The 20,264-nt window shown below is 42.7% G+C and overlaps 1 protein-coding gene and 2 long non-coding RNA genes across 3 annotated transcripts in view; all 3 read right to left on the bottom strand.

The window, feature by feature from the left end:
- LOC121641417 (transient receptor potential cation channel subfamily M member 1-like) overlaps positions 1-20,264 on the bottom strand; it is a 132,421-nt gene that overhangs the window by 40,184 nt on the left and 71,973 nt on the right. Inside the window, exons 9-12 of the mRNA XM_041987529.1 lie at positions 13,850-13,922; positions 13,673-13,773; positions 13,317-13,481; positions 13,105-13,239 (exon numbers count right to left, since the gene is read on the bottom strand). Coding sequence (XP_041843463.1) covers positions 13,105-13,239; positions 13,317-13,481; positions 13,673-13,773; positions 13,850-13,922 — 474 coding nt within the window. The remainder of the gene's footprint in view (positions 1-13,104; positions 13,240-13,316; positions 13,482-13,672; positions 13,774-13,849; positions 13,923-20,264) is intronic.
- Positions 307-1,273, bottom strand: LOC121642130. The gene is made up of 3 exons (XR_006010840.1): positions 955-1,273; positions 649-790; positions 307-530 (listed from the first exon to the last, which is right to left on the bottom strand). It is a non-coding gene; the product is annotated as an uncharacterized LOC121642130 (long non-coding RNA).
- Positions 2,127-4,550, bottom strand: LOC121642135. The gene is made up of 4 exons (XR_006010841.1): positions 4,510-4,550; positions 3,851-3,949; positions 3,676-3,748; positions 2,127-2,727 (listed from the first exon to the last, which is right to left on the bottom strand). It is a non-coding gene; the product is annotated as an uncharacterized LOC121642135 (long non-coding RNA).

Genomic DNA, 20,264 nt, shown 5'->3' on the forward strand with positions numbered 1-20,264 from the left:
TTATAGCTGCACTAGAGTGCCTCTAGAGAGAGAGTGGCGCCACCGGAAGCTCAAAACGCTTGCCGATCACGTGGTCCATGTAGCCTCCAAAAGTTCCAGGAAGTGCTTGTACTCAATGTACAATCAGCCACTTATTTTGTATATGTATATTTTGTTAAGTTCTTAAGGTTAACATGTTTGTTACATTTAACAGGTTAGGTTTTATAGTTGTAAAGATTGTAAACACATATACTAAGAGTATTGTGCTATCTAATACTGTGTATTCAACCACAATGTGATATATGCTAGACATGTCCACAGTGCCAGATAAAAGTGAGCTGTGGTGTATGTCAACTAAGGTGAGGTAACTCTGCAGGCACATTTTGAGGCTGACCAGTTTATTAAGACCAGCAAGGGCAAGATGAGGCTGAGAGAAGATGCGATACCCACCATCTTTGCGCATCACTCTATGAAAAAAAGAGGAAGGCCCCAACTCCACGATGCCCTCTTTCACCTGCAAATGCATGGTCCATAGCTGCTGATCACAGCTACTGTATTAAAGATGACACAGGTATAATGTATATAAACTTTTGATAAATATTCCAGTATTTCTTGTTTAAGTGACATATTTTACTATTAAAAATGAACAGTGCCATGTCTTCTACTTACAACAGTTTCCAAGACTGAGGAGACTGAGAGAAGGGAAAGTGAGACAGTAGAAAGAGTCAACATGGCAGATGAGGAGAGACAGGGAGAGCCCACGTCAGTCAGTCAGCACAACAGGGAACCACTAACCACAGATTCACAGCTCCTAAAAAAAATGAAAAGACAAGAAAATCTAATTAAAAACACCTAAGCAGAATTGAGAAAAGTGAAGAAGGAAAATGCACTTCTTAAGAAGAAAATGAAAATTAGGGACAAAAAAATGAAGAAATTTTTAGCAACAGATCAAGTTGAAGCATTAGGGAGACTAACCACAAAAGGGATGATATGGAGCAACGATACACTGAAGAAGGCATTAAAACTTCGATTTGCTGCAGGTTCCACAGGATACAAGGCCTTGCGGGACATGCAGATTCCCCTGCCAGGAATTAGAACCCTGCAAAGAAGGATGCAAACAGTTAAATTTGAGCCTGGTGTTTTGACAGAAGTATTTGACTTCCTCAAACTGAAGGTGAATGGATTTACAGACCTGGAGAAGGAGTGTGTGTTGACCATGGATGAAATGGCAATAACACCAAGTGTGGAGTTACACATGCTTACAGGAAAACTGTATGGTGATGTGACTTTGCCTGGTCACACAAGGGTGGCAACACATGCGGTTGTGTTTATGTTGGCTGGAAACACCACACACTGGAAGCAAGTTGTGGCATACCATTTCAGTGGCAATTCAACAAATGGAGCAGAGTACAAGCCAATAATTTCAGAAATAATTCAGAGGGCAGCAACTATTGGGCTACATGTCATGAATGTCACCACTGACATGGGTAGCCCTAACCAGGCAATGTGGAAATTGTTTGGGGTCGACCATAACAACACATCGTTGACACATCCAGCAACACCAGACAGGCAGCTCTTCTTCATGCCAGATGTCCCACATCTGGTGAAAAACCTAAAAAGTGCCCTTATACGTGGACAGGTGTTTGTAATTCCTCCAGATATGGTGCAAAAGCACAATCTCCCCACTAATGATGTGTCTGTGGTCCCAATTAAGGACCTAATTACATTCCAAGAAGGGATGGCATTAAAAATAGCTCCTCACGTGACAGCTGCAGCCATTGGGCCAAGTCACTTTGACAAAATGAAGGTTGGGCCAGCTCTGAATGTATTCAGTAGAGCAACAAGTGCTGGGCTGAAATACATGGTGCAGCTAAAACACCGCCCTCTGTCCTACATGACCACAGCATGGTTCCTAGAGCAAATTGATAAATGGTTTGACCTCATGTCATCTCGGCATCCAGTTACAGCCTTGAGCAGGCACAGGATTGACGAATACCAGAAGGCCATCACCTTCCTCCAAGAAATTGTCCATTTGTTTCGTGGCATGAAGATTGGTCCAAAGGGATGGTGGAAGCCCGTTCAGTCAGAAGTGATAATGGCTACAACATCAATTCTGGCCATACAGGAGGAGATGCTGGTGAGAGGCCACAGGTTTGTATTAACATCAAGGTTCACACAAGACTGCCTTGAAAATACATTCAGCTGTGTGAGGTCAAAAAATCCTGTGCCAACTCCAGTGGAGTTCCACCATGCTCTCAGAATTATATCTGTGGGGCAGTTCCTCACCACCATCAAATCGGGCAGCTACCAGGAGGATGACAGTAGCTTTTTGGCAGACTTCCTGGACAGAGTGGAGAAAAATGTCACTCCATCAGTTAGAGTGGAACAACTGACAGTGGTGAGTGGAGAAGCACATGACATTAAAAAGACAGAACAATGCATTCTTTTCCATCTTGCAGGCTACATTGTCCACAAGATCATCAAATTTGCCAGCATCTGTGAAGAATGCAAAACTGCATCACAGCAGCCTGATGACAATCCTGTGGGAGAAAAGAGCATGTTGTTACAGTTTAAAGAGTTCAAGTCAGGTTCCCTTTGCCATCCATCCAGAGAAGCCTATGATGTTGTTCACCACATTGAGCAATTGTTTAGAACCAAGACTGGTTCTTCCCTCATGGAGCTTCCAAATGCAGTGGGTGTGTTGGAGAAGGAAGCTCTACAGGCACTCTCCAGCAAGCTTCCATCATGCTGTGGAATAAAAGAAAAAATCATCAGGAGATTTATAAGGCTGAGGTTGCGGATTGAAGCAAAAAAAATACAAAATGACAGGAAAAAACAACACTTAAAAGATGGCCATCTGGGAAGCAAAAGCCAAACCAAGAAGGTGAAAAAGAACAGTAGCCTAGGTTCAAAATCAGGCAACACCAGAACAGCTGAAAATGTTTCAGGACAAAGCCAGCATCATTGCCCCTCCACCTACATATACCCAGCCACCCTCAGCAATCCCCCACCTATCACCACCCAACCAACAACACTTATCATCTATCTGCCTACCAGCACCCAACCCACATCACTCATCCCTCACCATCCACAACCCAGCCAGCACCATGGTCTGCCTGCACACCCAACAATCACTGCTCCTCAACCTTCCACAACACTGCCACACTAATAAATCCCCCATCTACCAGCCCCTGCTTCACCAACTACCAGCCCCTGCTTCACCAACTACCAGCCCCTACTTCACAAACTACCAGCCCCTGCTTCACCAACTACCAGCCCCTGCTTCACCAACTACCAGCCCCTACTTCACAAACTACCAGCCCCTGCTTCACCAACTACCAGCCCCTGCTTCACCAACTACCAGCCCCTACTTCACAAACTACCAGCCCCTGCTTCACCAACTACCAGCCCCTGCTTCACAAACTACCAGCCCCTGCTTCACCAACTACCAGCCCCAGCTACATCACTGCTCTTCCCCAGCCAACATCATTCTTCAGTTCTCCCGATGTGCAGCATGCAGCAGTAATGCGGTATGATTCTTTAATTAATAGTAAACTACATATTCATTACAGTAATAATCATCACCCATTTCCTAAGGCACATTTGTACAATCTAATACAATCTAGTTCAACTGCTCTGCCATACATACATTCATTACAAAACTTATATATTTGGAATTTATTATACCTGACCTACCTTACTATGTTTTTAGTCTCCCTGTGGTCCACCACATACTCCTGGCCTGATGCTCCACAACAAAGTGCTCCTCCTGTAGGTTTCAAAATATTTGCAAGATGATATGACCTGTTAGAGACATTTGTTTAGTATGATTGATTGAAAAACTCTGCATTCATTATGTTTTCAGTCTCACGTTTTCAGCACTCCTGGCCTAAAGCATGCACAAGAAGGTTGTGAAGTGGCATCACTGCTTCTTGACCACACAGCACCAAGTGAAGGTAACTGATATACACTGATAATACAACATAATTAATATATAATAGTATAATATATAGTGAATATATATGACTGAACTTTTCACCCTGCAATATCAAATGACAGCCCTAATATTGTATAATTGTAGGTGCTGCACTATTCCACAAAATAGCTCACTTTCTAGTTATTATGTAAAATGAACGGTGTAATTATTGGCCTGGCCTATAGTGTTAAATGTGTGAAATGCGGTGGTCACACATTATGACCCACATACAGAATCATCGTCATATCTTTGTCCATAATTCCACAGCCTTATAAATACATTAAAATTAAATAAAAACGTAACTACAATCGCTCTCCCTACACATTAACCTCGCTATCAACGGCGTTGGATCAATTTATATTGACAAACAGAATTTACATTCATCAGCCTGTGGCATCTGTTGCTATCAGTGTGCTAGCATAAACTTTTATCGGTTTATAATCTCTAAATATATTAATCTAGACGGTGACAATCCGTCAACATATTTATTTACTCCTGTCAAGTTGATTTCGATGCACAACTGATATGGAAATATGACTATTAAAACATCTTACCTTGAAGAAGTGTAGCTCCGACAATCTGCTCCATTGAAATACATTGACCGTCGCTTAGCTTTTGCTAACTTCCGGGAACTTTTGAGGGGCTCCATACGCCGCCATTGCTGTGAAAAAACTGAACCATTGCAGTGAACGGAGATGGCGCCACTCTCTCTCTAGAGGCACACTAAGCTGCACCTGCTCTCTCTGTGTCCACGGCAGTCAACACACACACACACAGACGGGTTTCTGTCAGAGGACAGAGTGCGTGTCGGTAAACACGTCAACCAATCAAAAGTTTTCTCTAGATTCTCTCAGCAGGGGGAGATGGAAGCATTTCGCTCCAGTGAGGAGCAGATGGCGGATTTCTCCTGCTCCGGGTTACGCTGATAACGTCATGGTTGTCATGGCAACGTGCTGATCAAGCTGGATCTACCATCATTGAAGGAATTTCTGAGCCGTATTACGAGTTTAAATTGATCCAATATTCTTTGTAAGTTGTATTAACATCAACATGATATCTGAGCTCTGAGCTTAAAGAATATTTAGAGCGACTTAAAACAGTTTAATCAGACTGTTAAAAAGTTTAACCCCTTTTTCCTGTCCTCTGTTTTTTCCCCCATAACAGCATTTCTGGCTCTAAATCTGGGAAACACTGTATTGTGTATTTTGATTGTCAACTACTCAGTGTTTTATATATTTAAAAAAAAAAGTTTTCTGAAAATGTTTTTACTATTCAAGAAAAATATGTGGTGTTACATAATTAGCCGTAAATTAATTGATATTGAATCAGTTGAGGGAAATTAGTGACAATACCCAGACCTATGTTGAATTAAAATTGCATTAGTGTTCTTAATATCAAATTTTTAATATTGCAAGTGGTTAGTATCCCAGTAGCAGTCTATTGCTGCAGGTAGAGACACCTCTGGCGCCCTCTGGTGGCGGCCCTAGAACTGTTCAGTAATTCTGCCCCACAACACGTTTGTGAAAGCATCTGATTCAACAATCTAGGAGGAGATTGGTCCTTACAGCCATCTTTAACTACAAGTAATTCATTAAATTGTGGTTGAATGTCAATATAATGCTAGATTAATATGTTTTACAACTACAAAGTAATATAATTCAGGTAATAGCTAAAAAACTGTTATAATAACACTGACCCAAATCGATATTGGATCAGAACAGATCGGATCGAATCGATTCGTGAAATTTGAATCGATGCCCAGCTCTAGCCAACATCATACATGCCAAACTAGAAGGAACAACACTCTGGATCATGTGTACTCCAACATCAAGCATGCACACAGAGCCTTACCCCTCCCCTACCTGGGCCTGTCAGACCACCTCTAGAAACCTTTAATGACAAGCCAGGTCCGCATGCTCCTTCGGGCCCGCGACTCAGCCTTCAGGTCAGATGACAGAGCTCTGTACAACGCCGCTCGAGCCAACCTGAAGAGAGGCATCAGGGCTGCAAAAGCAGATTCTAAGAGGAGGATAGAAGACCATCTCATCAATAACCCCCGCCAGGTGTGGCAGGGTATGCAGAACATCACAAAATACAAAGGCTGTGATATGACATCTGGGGAGTCCAATGAGGCGCTTGCAGAGGAGCTGAACAGTTTCTTTGCCCAGTCTGAGTCTCAACAACAGCACTCAGCCACACCACTGCAACCCCCACCAGCCTCCAGTACCCCCCACTCACCCTACTCACCATACAGGTACAGGATGTAAGACGTGTGCTCTGGTCAGTGAACCCCAGAAGGCTACAGGTCCAGATGGAGGACCTGGAAGATTGCTCAAGACATGTGCCCATCAGCTCTCCCAGGTCTTCACCGACATCTTCAACCTCTTGTTGGTAAAAGCCGTCATCCCGTCCTGCCTGAAATCTGCCACAATCATCCCAGTTCCAAAAATGGCATCTCCAACCAGCCTCAACGCCCTCCCGGTAGCACCCCGGTCATTACTAAGTGCTTTGAGAGACTCGTCCTACAGCACATCAAAGCCTGCCTCCCTCCAACCCTGGACCCGCACCAGTTTGCATACAAACAGGTCAACTGAGGACGCCATCGCCATCACTCTCCACTCAACACTGAGCCACTTGGAGCATGAGGGGAGCTACGTCAGGATGCTCTTCACTGACTTCAGCTCAGCCTTCAATACAATAATCCCAGACATTCTGGTCCCAAAACAATCCTGCTTGGGGCTCCCACCACCCATCTGCGCTTGGATAAAGGACTTTCTGATCAACCAGCCGCAGTACGTAAAAATTGGCTACCATCTCTCCTCCACTGGCTCTACTCAGGGATGCTGAGCCCACTACTCTACTCCCTCTGTACATCTGACTGCAGTCCTGCTCATCCAGAGGACATCATCGTCACATCTGCAGATGACACGACGGTGGTAGGGCTGATTACAGGAAGGAACGAGGCAGCCTACAGAGACGAGGTCCGGAAACTTGATGAATGGGGCTCAGTGAAGACCAAGGAAATCACCCTGGATTTTAGGCAGAACAGAACTGATCCCACAGCCCTGTTCATCAATGATGAACATGTAGAGACAGTACAGTCCTTCAAGCTCCTAGGCGTCCACGTCTCCACAGACCTCTCCTGATCTGAGAACACCACATCGCTGGTCAAGCTCCAGCTGCACAGAGGCTGACAGGAAGAGGCTGTGGAGGGTGGTTAATACAGCACAGAAGGTCACCGGCTGCCCTCTGCTCTCCATATCTGACGTCCATAACTCCTGTTGTCTCAGCAGGGCCAAAAACATCATGAAGGACTCCACTCACCCCGGTTTTCACCTCTTTGACCTGTTGCCCTCCGGCAGGTGCTATAGGTCCATATAGTTCAGAACAGAGTCAGAGACAGCTTCTTTCCCCAAGCTGCTACCAAACTGAGCTCAGACCTGTACTGATAGGTGTAATAACCCCAACTAGGTCTAATAACACCAACTAGGTGTAATAACAACCAACTAGGTGTAATAACCCCAACTATGTTTAATACCATCAACTAGGTGTAATAACCCCAACTAGGGCTAATAACAACCAACTAGGTGTAATAACCCCAACTAGGTCTAATAACACCAACTAGGTCTAATAACACCAACTAGGTGTAATAACAACCAACTAGGTGTAATAACAACCAGCTAGGTCTAATAACCCCAACTAGGTCTAATAACACCAACTAGGTGTAATAACAACCAACTAGGTGTAATAACAACCAACTAGGTGTAATAACCCCAACTAGGTCTAATAACACCAACTAGGTGTAATAACAACCAACTAGGTGTAATAACCCCAACTAGGTCTAACAACATCAGCTAGGTGTAATAACAACCAACTAGGTGTAATAACAACCAACTAGGTCTAATAACCCCAACTAGGTCTAACAACACCAGCTAGGTGTAATAACACCAACTAGGTCTAACAACACCAGCTAGGTGTAATAACAACCAACTAGGTGTAATAACCCCAACTATGTCTAACAACACCAGCTAGGTGTAATAACAACCAACTATGTGTAATAACAACCAACTAGGTCTAATAACACCTACTAGGTGTAATAACACCAGCTAGGTGTAATAACAACCAACTAGATCTAATAACCCCAACTAGGTCTAATAACACCAACTAGGTGTAATAACAACCAACTAGGTCTAATAACCCCAACTAGGTCTAACAACACCAGCTAGGTGTAATAACACCAACTAGGTCTAACAACACCAGCTAGGTGTAATAACAACCAACTAGGTGTAATAACCCCAACTATGTCTAACAACACCAGCTAGGTCTAATAACAACCAACTATGTGTAATAACAACCAACTAGGTCTAATAACACCAACTAGGTGTAATAACACCAGCTAGGTGTAATAACAACCAACTAGATCTAATAACCCCAACTAGGTCTAATAACACCAACTAGGTGTAATAACAACCAACTAGGTCTAATAACCCCAACTAGGTCTAATAACACCAACTAGGTGTAATAACACCAACTAGGTGTAATAACAACCAACTAGGTCTAATAACCCCAACTAGGTCTAACAACACCAGCTAGGTGTAATAACACCAACTAGGTCTAACAACAACCAACTAGGTGTAATAACCCCAACTAGGTCTAACAACACCAACTAGGTGTAATAACAACCAACTAGGTGTAATAACAACCAACTAGATCTAATAACCCCAACTAGGTCTAATAACACCAACTAGGTGTAATAACAACCAACTAGGTCTAATAACCCCAACTAGGTCTAACAACACCAGCTAGGTGTAATAACACCAACTAGGTCTAACAACACCAGCTAGGTGTAATAACAACCAACTAGGTGTAATAACCCCAACTATGTCTAACAACACCAGCTAGGTCTAATAACAACCAACTATGTGTAATAACAACCAACTAGGTCTAATAACACCAACTAGGTGTAATAACACCAGCTAGGTGTAATAACAACCAACTAGATCTAATAACCCCAACTAGGTCTAATAACACCAACTAGGTGTAATAACAACCAACTAGGTCTAATAACCCCAACTAGGTCTAACAACACCAGCTAGGTGTAATAACACCAACTAGGTCTAACAACAACCAACTAGGTGTAATAACCCCAACTAGGTCTAACAACACCAACTAGGTGTAATAACAACCAACTAGGTGTAATAACAACCAACTAGATCTAATAACCCCAACTAGGTCTAATAACACCAACTAGGTGTAATAACAACCAACTAGGTCTAATAACCCCAACTAGGTCTAACAACACCAGCTAGGTGTAATAACACCAACTAGGTCTAACAACACCAGCTAGGTGTAATAACAACCAACTAGGTGTAATAACCCCAACTATGTCTAACAACACCAGCTAGGTCTAATAACAACCAACTATGTGTAATAACAACCAACTAGGTCTAATAACACCAACTAGGTGTAATAACACCAGCTAGGTGTAATAACAACCAACTAGATCTAATAACCCCAACTAGGTCTAATAACACCAACTAGGTGTAATAACAACCAACTAGGTCTAATAACCCCAACTAGGTCTAATAACACCAACTAGGTGTAATAACACCAACTAGGTGTAATAACAACCAACTAGGTCTAATAACCCCAACTAGGTCTAACAACACCAGCTAGGTGTAATAACACCAACTAGGTCTAACAACAACCAACTAGGTGTAATAACCCCAACTAGGTCTAACAACACCAACTAGGTGTAATAACAACCAACTAGGTGTAATAACAACCAACTAGGTCTAATAACCCCAACTAGGTCTAACAACACCAGCTAGGTGTAATAACACCAACTAGGTCTAACAACACCAGCTAGGTGTAATAACAACCAACTAGGTGTAATAACCCCAACTATGTCTAACAACACCAGCTAGGTGTAATAACATCCAACTATGTGTAATAACAACCAACTAGGTCTAATAACACCAACTAGGTGTAATAACACCAGCTAGGTGTAATAACAACCAACTAGATCTAATAACCCCAACTAGGTCTAATAACACCAACTAGGTGTAATAACAACCAACTAGGTCTAATAACCCCTACTAGGTCTAATAACACCAACTAGGTCTAATAACACCAACTAGGTGTAATAACACCAACTAGGTGTAATAACAACCAACTAGGTGTAATAACAACCAACTAGGTCTAATAACCCCAACTAGGTCTAATAACACCAACTAAGTCTAATAACACCAACTAGGTGTAATAACAATCAACTAGGTCTAATAACCCCTACTAGGTCTAATAACACCAACTAAGTCTAATAACACCAACTAGGTGTAATAACACCAACTAGGTCTAACAACACCAGCTAGGTGTAATAACAACCAACTAGGTGTAATAACAACCAACTAGGTCTAATAACACCAACTAGGTGTAATAACAATCAACTAGGTCTAATAACCCCAACTAGGTCTAATAACACCAACTAAGTCTAATAACTCCTACTAGGTCTAATAACACCAACTAAGTCTAATAACACCAACTAGGTGTAATAACGCCAACTAGGTCTAACAACACCAGCTAGGTGTAATAACACCAACTAGGTCTAACAACAACCAACTAGGTGTAATAACACCAACTAGGTGTAATAACACCAACTAGGTCTAATAACACCAGCTAGGTGTAATAACACCAACTAGGTCTAACAACAACCAACTAGGTGTAATAACCCAAACTAGGTCTAACAACACCAGCTAGGTGTAATAACAACCAACTAGGTCTAATAACCCCTACTAGGTCTAATAACACCAACTAAGTCTAATAACACCAACTAGGTGTAATAACAACCAACTAGGTCTAATAACAACCAACTAGGTCTAACAACACCAACTAGGTGTAATAACAACCAACTAGGTGTAATAACACCAACTAGGTGTAATAACAACCAACTAGGTGTAATAACAACCAACTAGGTCTAATAACAACCAACTAGGTCTAATAACACCAAATAGGTGTAATAACATCAACTAGGTGTAATAACAACCAACTAGGTGTAATAACAACTATCCATCCATCCATCCATCCAGCCATTCATCCATTCATCCATCCATTTTCTTCCGCTTATCCGGAGTTGGGTTGTGGGGGCAGCTGCCTAAGCAGGGTAACCCAGACTTCCCTCTCTCCGGCCACATTCACCAGCTCATCTGGAGGGATCCCAAGGTGTTCCCAGGCCAGCCGAGAGATGTAGTCCGTACAGCGTGTCCTAGGTCTTCCCCGGGGCCTCTTTCCAGTGGGACATGCCCGGAACACCTCACCAGCGAGGCGTCCAGGAGGCATCCTAACCAGATGCCCGAGCCACCTCATCTGGCTCCTCTTGATGTGGAGGAGCATCGACTCTACTCTGAGCCCCTCCCAGATCACTGAGCTTCTCACCCTATCTCTAAGGGAGAGCTCCTCCACTTGGGGCAGGACCCTATTGCGGACCCGGAGAGAGCACTCCACTCTTTTCCGGCTGAGAACCATAGTCTCGGACTTGGAAGTGATGATTCTCATTCCAGCCGCTTCACACTTGGCTACAAATCGCTCCAGTGAGAGCTGAAGATCACGGCCTGATGAAGCCAACAGAACCACATCATCCGCAAAGAGCAGAGACCCAATCCTGAGGCCACGAACCGGATCCCCTCGACACCTCGGCTGCGCCTAGAAATTCTGTCCATAAAAGTTATGAACATAATCGGTGACAGAGGGCAGCCTTGGTGGAGTCCAACCCGCACTGGAAACGATTCTGATTTACTGCGGGCAATGTGGACCAAGCATGACACCGGTCGTACAGGGACCAGACAGCTCTCACAAGCGAGTCCGGCACTCCATACTCCCGGAGTAGCCCCCACAGGAATCCCCGGGGAACACGGTTGAATGCCTTCTCCAAGCCCACAAAGCACATGTAGATTGGCTGGGCAAACTCCCATGCCCCCTCAAAGACCCCGAAGAGGGTGTAGAGCTGGTCCACTGTTCCACGACCGGGACGAAAACCACTACCCCAGTCTGCCAGTCCAGAGGGACTGTCCCCAATGTCCACGCGATGCTGCAGAGGCGTGTCAACCAAGACAGCCCTACAGCATCCAGAGCCTTAAGGAACTCTGGGCGGACCTCATTCACCCCTGGGGCCCTGCCACCGAGGAGCTTTTTAACCACCTCAGTGACCTCAGCCCCAGAGATGGGAGAGCCAGCATCAGCTACCCCAGACTCTGCTTCCTCATCGGAAGACGTGTTGGTGGGATTGAGAAGGTCTTCGAAGTATTCCCTCCACCACCTCACAACGTCCCGAGTCAAGGTCAGCAGCCCCCATCCCCACTGTACACAGTGTTGACGGAGCACTGCTTTCCCCTCCTGAGCCGCCGGATGGTGGACCAGAATCTCCTCGAAGCCGAGCTAGGTGTAGTAACACCAACTAGGTGTCATAACAACTACTTGCACATGTGCTATCAATTCATTTTGAGTCTTGAGTACTTTTTATATCTGCTATTTATATTGTGTTCTTTGTTTAAACTTCTAAAAAAAGGATTTAAAAAAGTTACTATTATGTGTGCACATTTACGGAGCTGCTTTTAAATCTCATGGTTCTCGGTATAATGACAATAAAGGCTTTCTGTTCTATTCTGTTCTATTCTGTATTGAAGAAAGTCAAAGTCAGCTTTATTGTCAATTTCTTCACATGTACAAGACATACAAAGGAATCAAGATTACACTTCCCACTGTCCCGCGGTGCAGACAGGACAGGACATTTCAACACTGAAGTAACCATTAAAAATAAAAAATGCACAGGCACAACAAAACACATTCAGATTCAAGGAGAGCCCCAAATCCAGAAGGTCCTCCTGGTAGAGTAAATTAGTTCAGCTCAACACAGCAGCAAGACCATCATTCTGCCACCAACATGCTGGACAGGACAGAAAAAAAAAAAAGACTGAACCCTCCTCCCCCCAGGGCCAGCAGCCCTCCCATAAGCCTTGGAGACATCCACCAACTTAAATCTGTTGTTGTTCTACAACCTGGAACCTGAACAAGGTCAGGTTTGGCTTTCCTGGTCTGAGGTAGTGGATAAACGCCCTGACCCGGTCCAGAGACCCAGTGTCCCTGGTGTGTCTCACCGTGTTGTAGAGCTCCTCTAGGCGGGGGATTGTCAGGAACTGGTGGATGTTGACCCCGTTCTCAATCAGCAGCTTCACAAAGTCCACCCGGTCCAACACCAGCGCGTCCATCATGGCCTGCTCCAGGGAGTTCACCTGGAAGACCACCATCACCATTATCTCCATAACAACCATCACCATGTCTACCGGTTCTTACTGATCCAGGGTCTTACCCAACTGAGCAGCTCCAGTTTACGGGGGTCAGTCTCCTCAGGAGGATCAGGTTTGGTTTTGGCCCCCTTCCCCTTCTTCACCCGGGCCTTTCCTTTCCCTCCGGGACCGGACTGCCTCTGAGCTGCTGGGCTTTTAGGACGCTCCCTCGGTAGAGCACTGGCCGGCTGAAGAGAGACAGCAGAACCGGGCTGAACAACAACTGTACTGGACCAGAAGCAGTCTGGACAAGAACCATGCTGGATCAGAACCAGGCTTGACCAGAATTGGGCTGTGATAAGTCTATAGAAAGATCCAGTTCACTTTCTGCTGATCTGATGGATTTTAGATGTTTATCTGTTTCTGGTCTGGAACTCACGGGCCAGTGGAGTCCGTATACAAAGATCTGGCTGCGAGCGATGTCCACTCGGTTCCAGGCCAAAGCCAAACTCAGCTGATCAGACGCTGATGCATTGGTACCTGGAACCATAACCAGAACCGCTCACATTTAGAATGTTGTTTGTGTAAACAGGAAACAGAACAACGGTGGGTTTACCTTTGAGCAGAGCTGTGAGGATGGACATCTCAATGTCCTGCTGGCCCTCCGATCCCATCCGGAACACTGTGATCTACAGAGATAACACACAGAAACAGTGTCTGAAACAGGACCAGCAGGATCTGGACCAACAAGACCTGGTACAGCAGGATCAGGACCTGGTCCTGTTGCAGGTGAAGCTGATGAGACATTTGATAACAGAAACTGAGCTTTACAATAAACCTGCTGATTTCCTGTTATTTTTATCGACTCTTTACAGAGCTGCCAGCTTTTCCATAATCCTCGGAGCGAGATCTGGTGGAACCAACCGGAATGTTGCCAAGTGGTTGCCACCTACTCGGCAACAAGACATGAGACTCATTTACTGCAGGTTTAATCATAAATACAGCTTTCAGGAGGAACAAAATGTAAAAAGGTTGACAAATAGTTTACTAAAACTACTATTAGACACTTCAAAATAAAACAGGAAACAATTTACTACACAAAGGAAGTGACACTAAGACAGGACACAGGGAATTTCACATTAATAGTCATTTCTCTAGACCCGTGTGCCTTGTCAGACTGGCTTGTGGCTTTTTTGAGGCCTTAATTACCAGCTGATCGAGGTGGTGAGAAAGTATGAAAATGAGGACAACACATGGAACTAGTGTTAATTTCGTTAACGAAAACTAAGCAAAAATATTTTTGTGAAAGTACTTTTTTCACCGGACTAAATCTAGACTAGATTAGACTAAAACCCCCGTTAATAAACAATAACTGGGACTAAATCAGAATGCATGTTCATGGACTAAAAAAGACAAGATGAAAATGTTGTTCACTAAATAAAAACTGGACTAAAATCTATGGACATTTTAGTTCACGAACAAAGATGAGACGAAAATTATTGTCACGGTGTATAGCTGGCGCTGAGATTCCCCAGCCTTCCCTGAAGGCATTCTCCCTCCAGCACAGCTTTGATTGCTGATGCGCTCCACCTGCGCTATGCACCTTAAATACCAGCCTGTGACAACTCTTCCCTGCCAGATCGTCTCGGTTTATCCCTGCACGTTTCCAGCCCTGATCACCTGCCTGCCAACCTGTTCTCTGATCTTCGACCCGTTTTTGACCTGGATATCCTGACTCTGCCTGCCCCCTGTCTGGTAACTCTGTCTGTTGTTGATTCTGCTGGTTCTCTGACCCTTGGACTGTCCCCCAGATTTGAATTTGGATTACGGATTACTGGCTAGCTGACTGTGAGACCAGACTCGACTCCCCTGGAGATATTCTAATTAGTGCTGGGCAATGATTAAAATTTTTTAATCGCGATTAATCGCATGACATGCTGCAACACGCAAAATGTTTCCTTTAAAAAAGGCCTACAGCTATAAAAAGAAAATGCAGTAAGTTTTGGTTTACAAACACGACATCAGGGGTCTCCAACCTGCAACTCTGGAGCTGCAAGTGTCTCTCTGGACCTTCCACAATGCCTCTAAATACGTGGCTAAATTTTTTTTTTTAAATCTATCTTTCTTGTCATTAGGTTGGAAACCATGGACTTTTTTTTCCTTTCTTTTACATCATTTTCCACAAATATCTACATTCCTTTGCAGAAAGTCTGTCTATCCTCTTTTTATAAAGGTTTTATGTTTTTCTTTATTTTAAAACCTTAAAAATGGAAATAAAAATGTGGTTCTTCAAAAATAACAAACATCCTATGGTGGCTCTTCATTAAAATATATGTTAAGTTTCCTTTTTTTAAAGTCTGGTAACATCTGCGTCTCTAAAGTAGTTTTATTTAGCTGGCTGAGGGAAAAATGGCTCTTTGGATTGGAAAGGCTGCAGACCCCTGCACTAAACACATAAAGAGGTTTAGCAGCAATTTCCAGATAAAATATTTCTTCATATATGTTTATAAAATCAAATATTTATGAGAAAGAAGGATGAAATGTTCAGGATTTACTAACTAAAAGGTAAAAAGTCAGCAGGATGAATTTAAAGCTGTGAAGCTGCTTCCTTCTAAACACAGAAGGAACAATATGTGATGAATATCAGCATCAGGTGAACAGACAGAAAGCAGGATGAGAATCTCACAGCTTCTAGATGGTGAGGAGAGAGAAATATTCACAATATGCACAATAACTTCCATCCATGCACCTTCAGTGTTTCATTATCCACATTTCTGGATATAATTTCTCTAAACTTTAATTTTCACCTCCGCTACCGGGAGTTAAGGGTTAACATCTGGTTTCCAGGTGTAGCGTCAGGTCTGTAGATGTAACTATAAACATGTGTGGTATCCACAGAAAGTCCAGAATCTCAGCTACCAGCTCAGTAAAACCATTTCTATCACCAACAAACACAGTTAAGACAACAATAATTAAAAAACCAGGTACACAAAGTCTGAAAAACACGTAAACACAGATGATGTTTCCCCATGAACACGAACAAACGGCTCCTCTACACTCTAAAAAGTCATCCAAGTAAGATGTTGCTATAGATACTGTTATTGTATTGCTGTAAATAGAAAATGCTAATTAATTGACACAGGTATACTTTTTGAGTTTCAAATGTTATTTTGATACCCTGTTTCAACTCAAAACAATATACAATTACTTTGGGTTAAAAATATGTCTTGTTTGACATAGTGTTTTTCTTTTGAACCAATCATTGAGAAAATCCTTCTGTACAGACTCAAAAAAATAGCTCATCAATCTAATTTGTTGCAAAAGTAGGTTTGTTTTTCATTCAGCACTTGGCTCCGCCCACTCAACATGCTCTGGCTTGTCCGACTATTCTGAACATTGTGACTGCATCGTTTGCGAAAAAGTGGACAATTCCACAGTAAAAGTATAGCTCAAGGTAGGTTTCGTTTTACGTAAACCATGCATACATTTCTTTATCATATGTATTTGCTTACCTAAACATTATTATTCATTTTGAACGTGAAGCTAGAGGGTATGTAAGTGTTTGTTAGCCTATTACAAGCTAGCTTGAGACATGTGCTTCTGGTAATAGCAGTTATAAGTAGTTGTAAGTTTTAAGTGGTTGTGTTTGAAAGATTGTGTGGTGTAGGTTATGTATTATTTTCCATCTGCTTTCAAGTTAGTTGGAAGCTTGAAGTGACAATGTAGGTTTTATTTGTCTCACTCTCTGTCCTGTTAAAATATCAAGACGGGCTGTTATTTTAAAATGGCGACGCCGCTGTAACGTGGTATATTTGCAGCAGGGCCAAAATCTAATAATTTAGGCATAGTCAAAGGATTTATTGTTGTTTTTTTCTAATCGCACTAACTTTTACTGTGTATAAATATTAGTAGACTTAGCGTTCATTTTTGTTAGGTTCTTCTTCAGAGTTCATAGCTGTTTTTACCTTTTGTACATTATTGTGCTAAAACACACTGATAGCACATTATTAAAAAGACCAAGGGTGCGCTATTTAAAACAGAATAGCAGTTGTTTTAAAGTTCATATTTTTGTGATTACATGTTAAAATGGATTGGGTTTGCAAAGTGTGTAAACAGAAAGCATCTTCAAAGTATGCTTTGATGAAACATTACAGATTATTTCACGGCCATGGTAGACAGTCCTTGCCCTGTCTTTTTTTAGAATTGTTTTTGTTCTTTTAAGACATGGGGAAGCCTTAAATCACACATGTCAAGAAATCATTCCCAGAGAGCTAGTGAAATATCAGGCTCTACACAAAGCCTAAGTTTTATTTGCAAGTGCTGTAACAACACCATCTCTACAGAAAAAGATTTCTTTGAACACCTTACCAAGCATTTGAAAAAAAATGAGATGGTCAGCTGTGTTTTCAAGAACTGTAATTTCAAGACTAATGTTTATGGGACATTTTCTTCCCACAGGAGCCGAAAACATACTCCTCACTCGGTGCAGGATTTTAAAGAAGACTTGCTAAAAAGGTATGGAAGCCCCACACATGTTGACACAGATGCTAACAGTGACATGGACTTTGAACATGGTAACCTGTCTCTTACTGATGAAGCTGATGAGACTAATGTGGTGGATTTACCACATGTGTTGGAAAAAAACATTGCATTGTTATTTCTAAAAATGGAAAGTGCATTTCAAGTTTCTAACAGGTGTATTGATGATGTTGTTGAAGAGTTGCATTTCCTCTCTCAGTCAGCTTCTGCTCCTATCATGAAAGACACTGTAAAAGCATGTCTGAGAAAGCATAATAGTGATCTTGAGGAATCTGTTATATCAGATATGGTAAATGAACTTTGTGAGGCCAACCCTTTTACTTCAGTTCTGAGCAAAGGTGGCCCACTGTCTACAGCTTACAAGAGAAGGGCTTATTACACAAACAACTTTTCAGTGGTTGAACCAGTGGAATATGTACTCAGTAGGGAAAATGGTAGAACATTTCAATATGTTCCCATTCACAAGTCTTTGCTCCAAGTTTTGAACCAGAAAAATATTCAGGATGTGATTTTCAACAGTGAAGCTCAAAGTAACAGTGACACAACCTATAGATCATTTTCTGATGGCTTTAACTATAAAAATAACAAACTTTTTTCAGAACAGGATCCTACAATTTCCATTATTCTCTACTGTGATGATTTTGAGATCTGTAACCCCCTGGGGACCTCGAGAAAAAAGCACAAAGTCACAGCTGTTTATTGGGTGTTGGCAGATGTCCCTGTACTGCTTAGGTCTTCACTGACGTCTATTTTCTTGGCTGTTCTCTGCAGGTCTGACGATGTAAAAAGGTTTGGCTACAGCACCATACTAGAGCCTCTGCTGAAGGATCTTGTGAGCTTTGAGAAGGAAGGTCTGTACATCCCTTCACTGGGCAAAAAGGTAAAAGGAACAGTGTTCAGTGTTGTGGCAGACAATCTTGGAGCCCATTCCATTGGGGGATTTGTGGAAAGCTTTTCTGGTTCTTTTGTGTGCCGATTTTGTTTAGGGCAGCAGCCTCAATTTCAGACCCAGGAGGTGAGAACAGGGATGTTTGATCTCAGAACTAAAGAAAAACATGAAGAACATGTTAAGATGGTGCAGGAAAATGCTGCTCTAGGGCACGTGTGTGGAGTTAAAAAACAGTGCGCACTGACACAGACTCTGGAGTATTTTCATGTCACATCAGGGTACCCACCAGACTTAATGCATGATCTGTTTGAGGGTATAGTTCCCAGAGAGCTGGCTTTGTGTCTACAGGTGCTTATTAAAAGTAAATATTTTACTCTTGAGGACCTTAACAGCCGCATCAAAATGTTTCCTTACAAATGGACAGATAAGACTAATGCCCCACAACAAGTCCCTCTGAATTTTGCTGCCAAAAAAAGTGTTGGCGGAAACGCCCACGAAAACTGGTCATTACTGCGATTTCTGCCTCTCATTATTGGAACCAAAATTCCTGAGGGAGAACCAGCATGGGAGGTACTGCTACTGCTGAAAGACATAGTAGAACTTGTTGTCAGTCATGTCCACACAGAGGAGACAATATGTTACCTTGACAGCAAAATCTCTGAACACAGACACAGATTTCAGCAAGTTTTTCCAGATGAAAAACTAATCCCCAAACACCATTACCTGGAGCACTACCCCCAGCTGATCAGGGCATATGGTCCACTTATAGCTCTTTGGAGTATGAGGTTTGAAGCGAAGCACAGCTTCTTCAAGCGTGTCAGTAGGCACTGCCACAGCTTTCGGAATATTTTGTTAACACTTGCGACCAAGCATCAGCTCATGATGGCATACCATAATCAGCAGGATGCTAGTTTGGTCAACCCTGCTCTACAAGCCACACAGCTGTCTTCTATAGACATAGCTGTCTTGAGAGAGGACTTTCTGGAGGCACTGCGCCTAAAATTCCCAAATGAGACAGAAATGCAGATCACAAAACATCTCAATTACTGTGGCACAAAGTTTGCTGTTGGGATGATTTTGGCCCATGGCTCGACAGGGGGTCTGCCTGACTTTGTGGAAGTTTTGCAGATAGCTGTTGTTAAAGGGTGTCTTTCATTTGTTGTTAAATGTTTGAGTGTGTGGTCAGTTGAGCATCTCAGAAGCTTTGTAGTGGAGAGAACTCACACTATTAAAGTTATCCAGCCTGCAGAGCTAACTGACATGTTCCCTTTAACACCCTACAATATTGGTGGAAAAAAGATAATAACTTTAAAACGTCACATAACTGTTGAGTAAGGCTTTGCTTTTCAGAAGTTGTGTATTGCGTATTGTGTAAAACTTTTTTGTATTGTTTGTGTTTTACAGGATGAAATATGACCGAATCAACATTGCTTCGTGTAATACTGTCAGACCATGCTGTTCGAAAACTGACCTTGCCACATGGAATTCCCTCAACAGTTGAGGAGCTGCAACTAGCAATTAGAGATGCTTTTACCCTTTCTGGAAATTTTTGTTTACATTATATGGATGCAGATTTTGGCAATGCATATTTTACACTGCTGTC

Source organism: Melanotaenia boesemani, chromosome 1, assembly GCF_017639745.1.
Source record: "Melanotaenia boesemani isolate fMelBoe1 chromosome 1, fMelBoe1.pri, whole genome shotgun sequence".
In the NCBI taxonomy this organism is placed as follows: Eukaryota; Metazoa; Chordata; class Actinopteri; order Atheriniformes; family Melanotaeniidae; genus Melanotaenia; species Melanotaenia boesemani.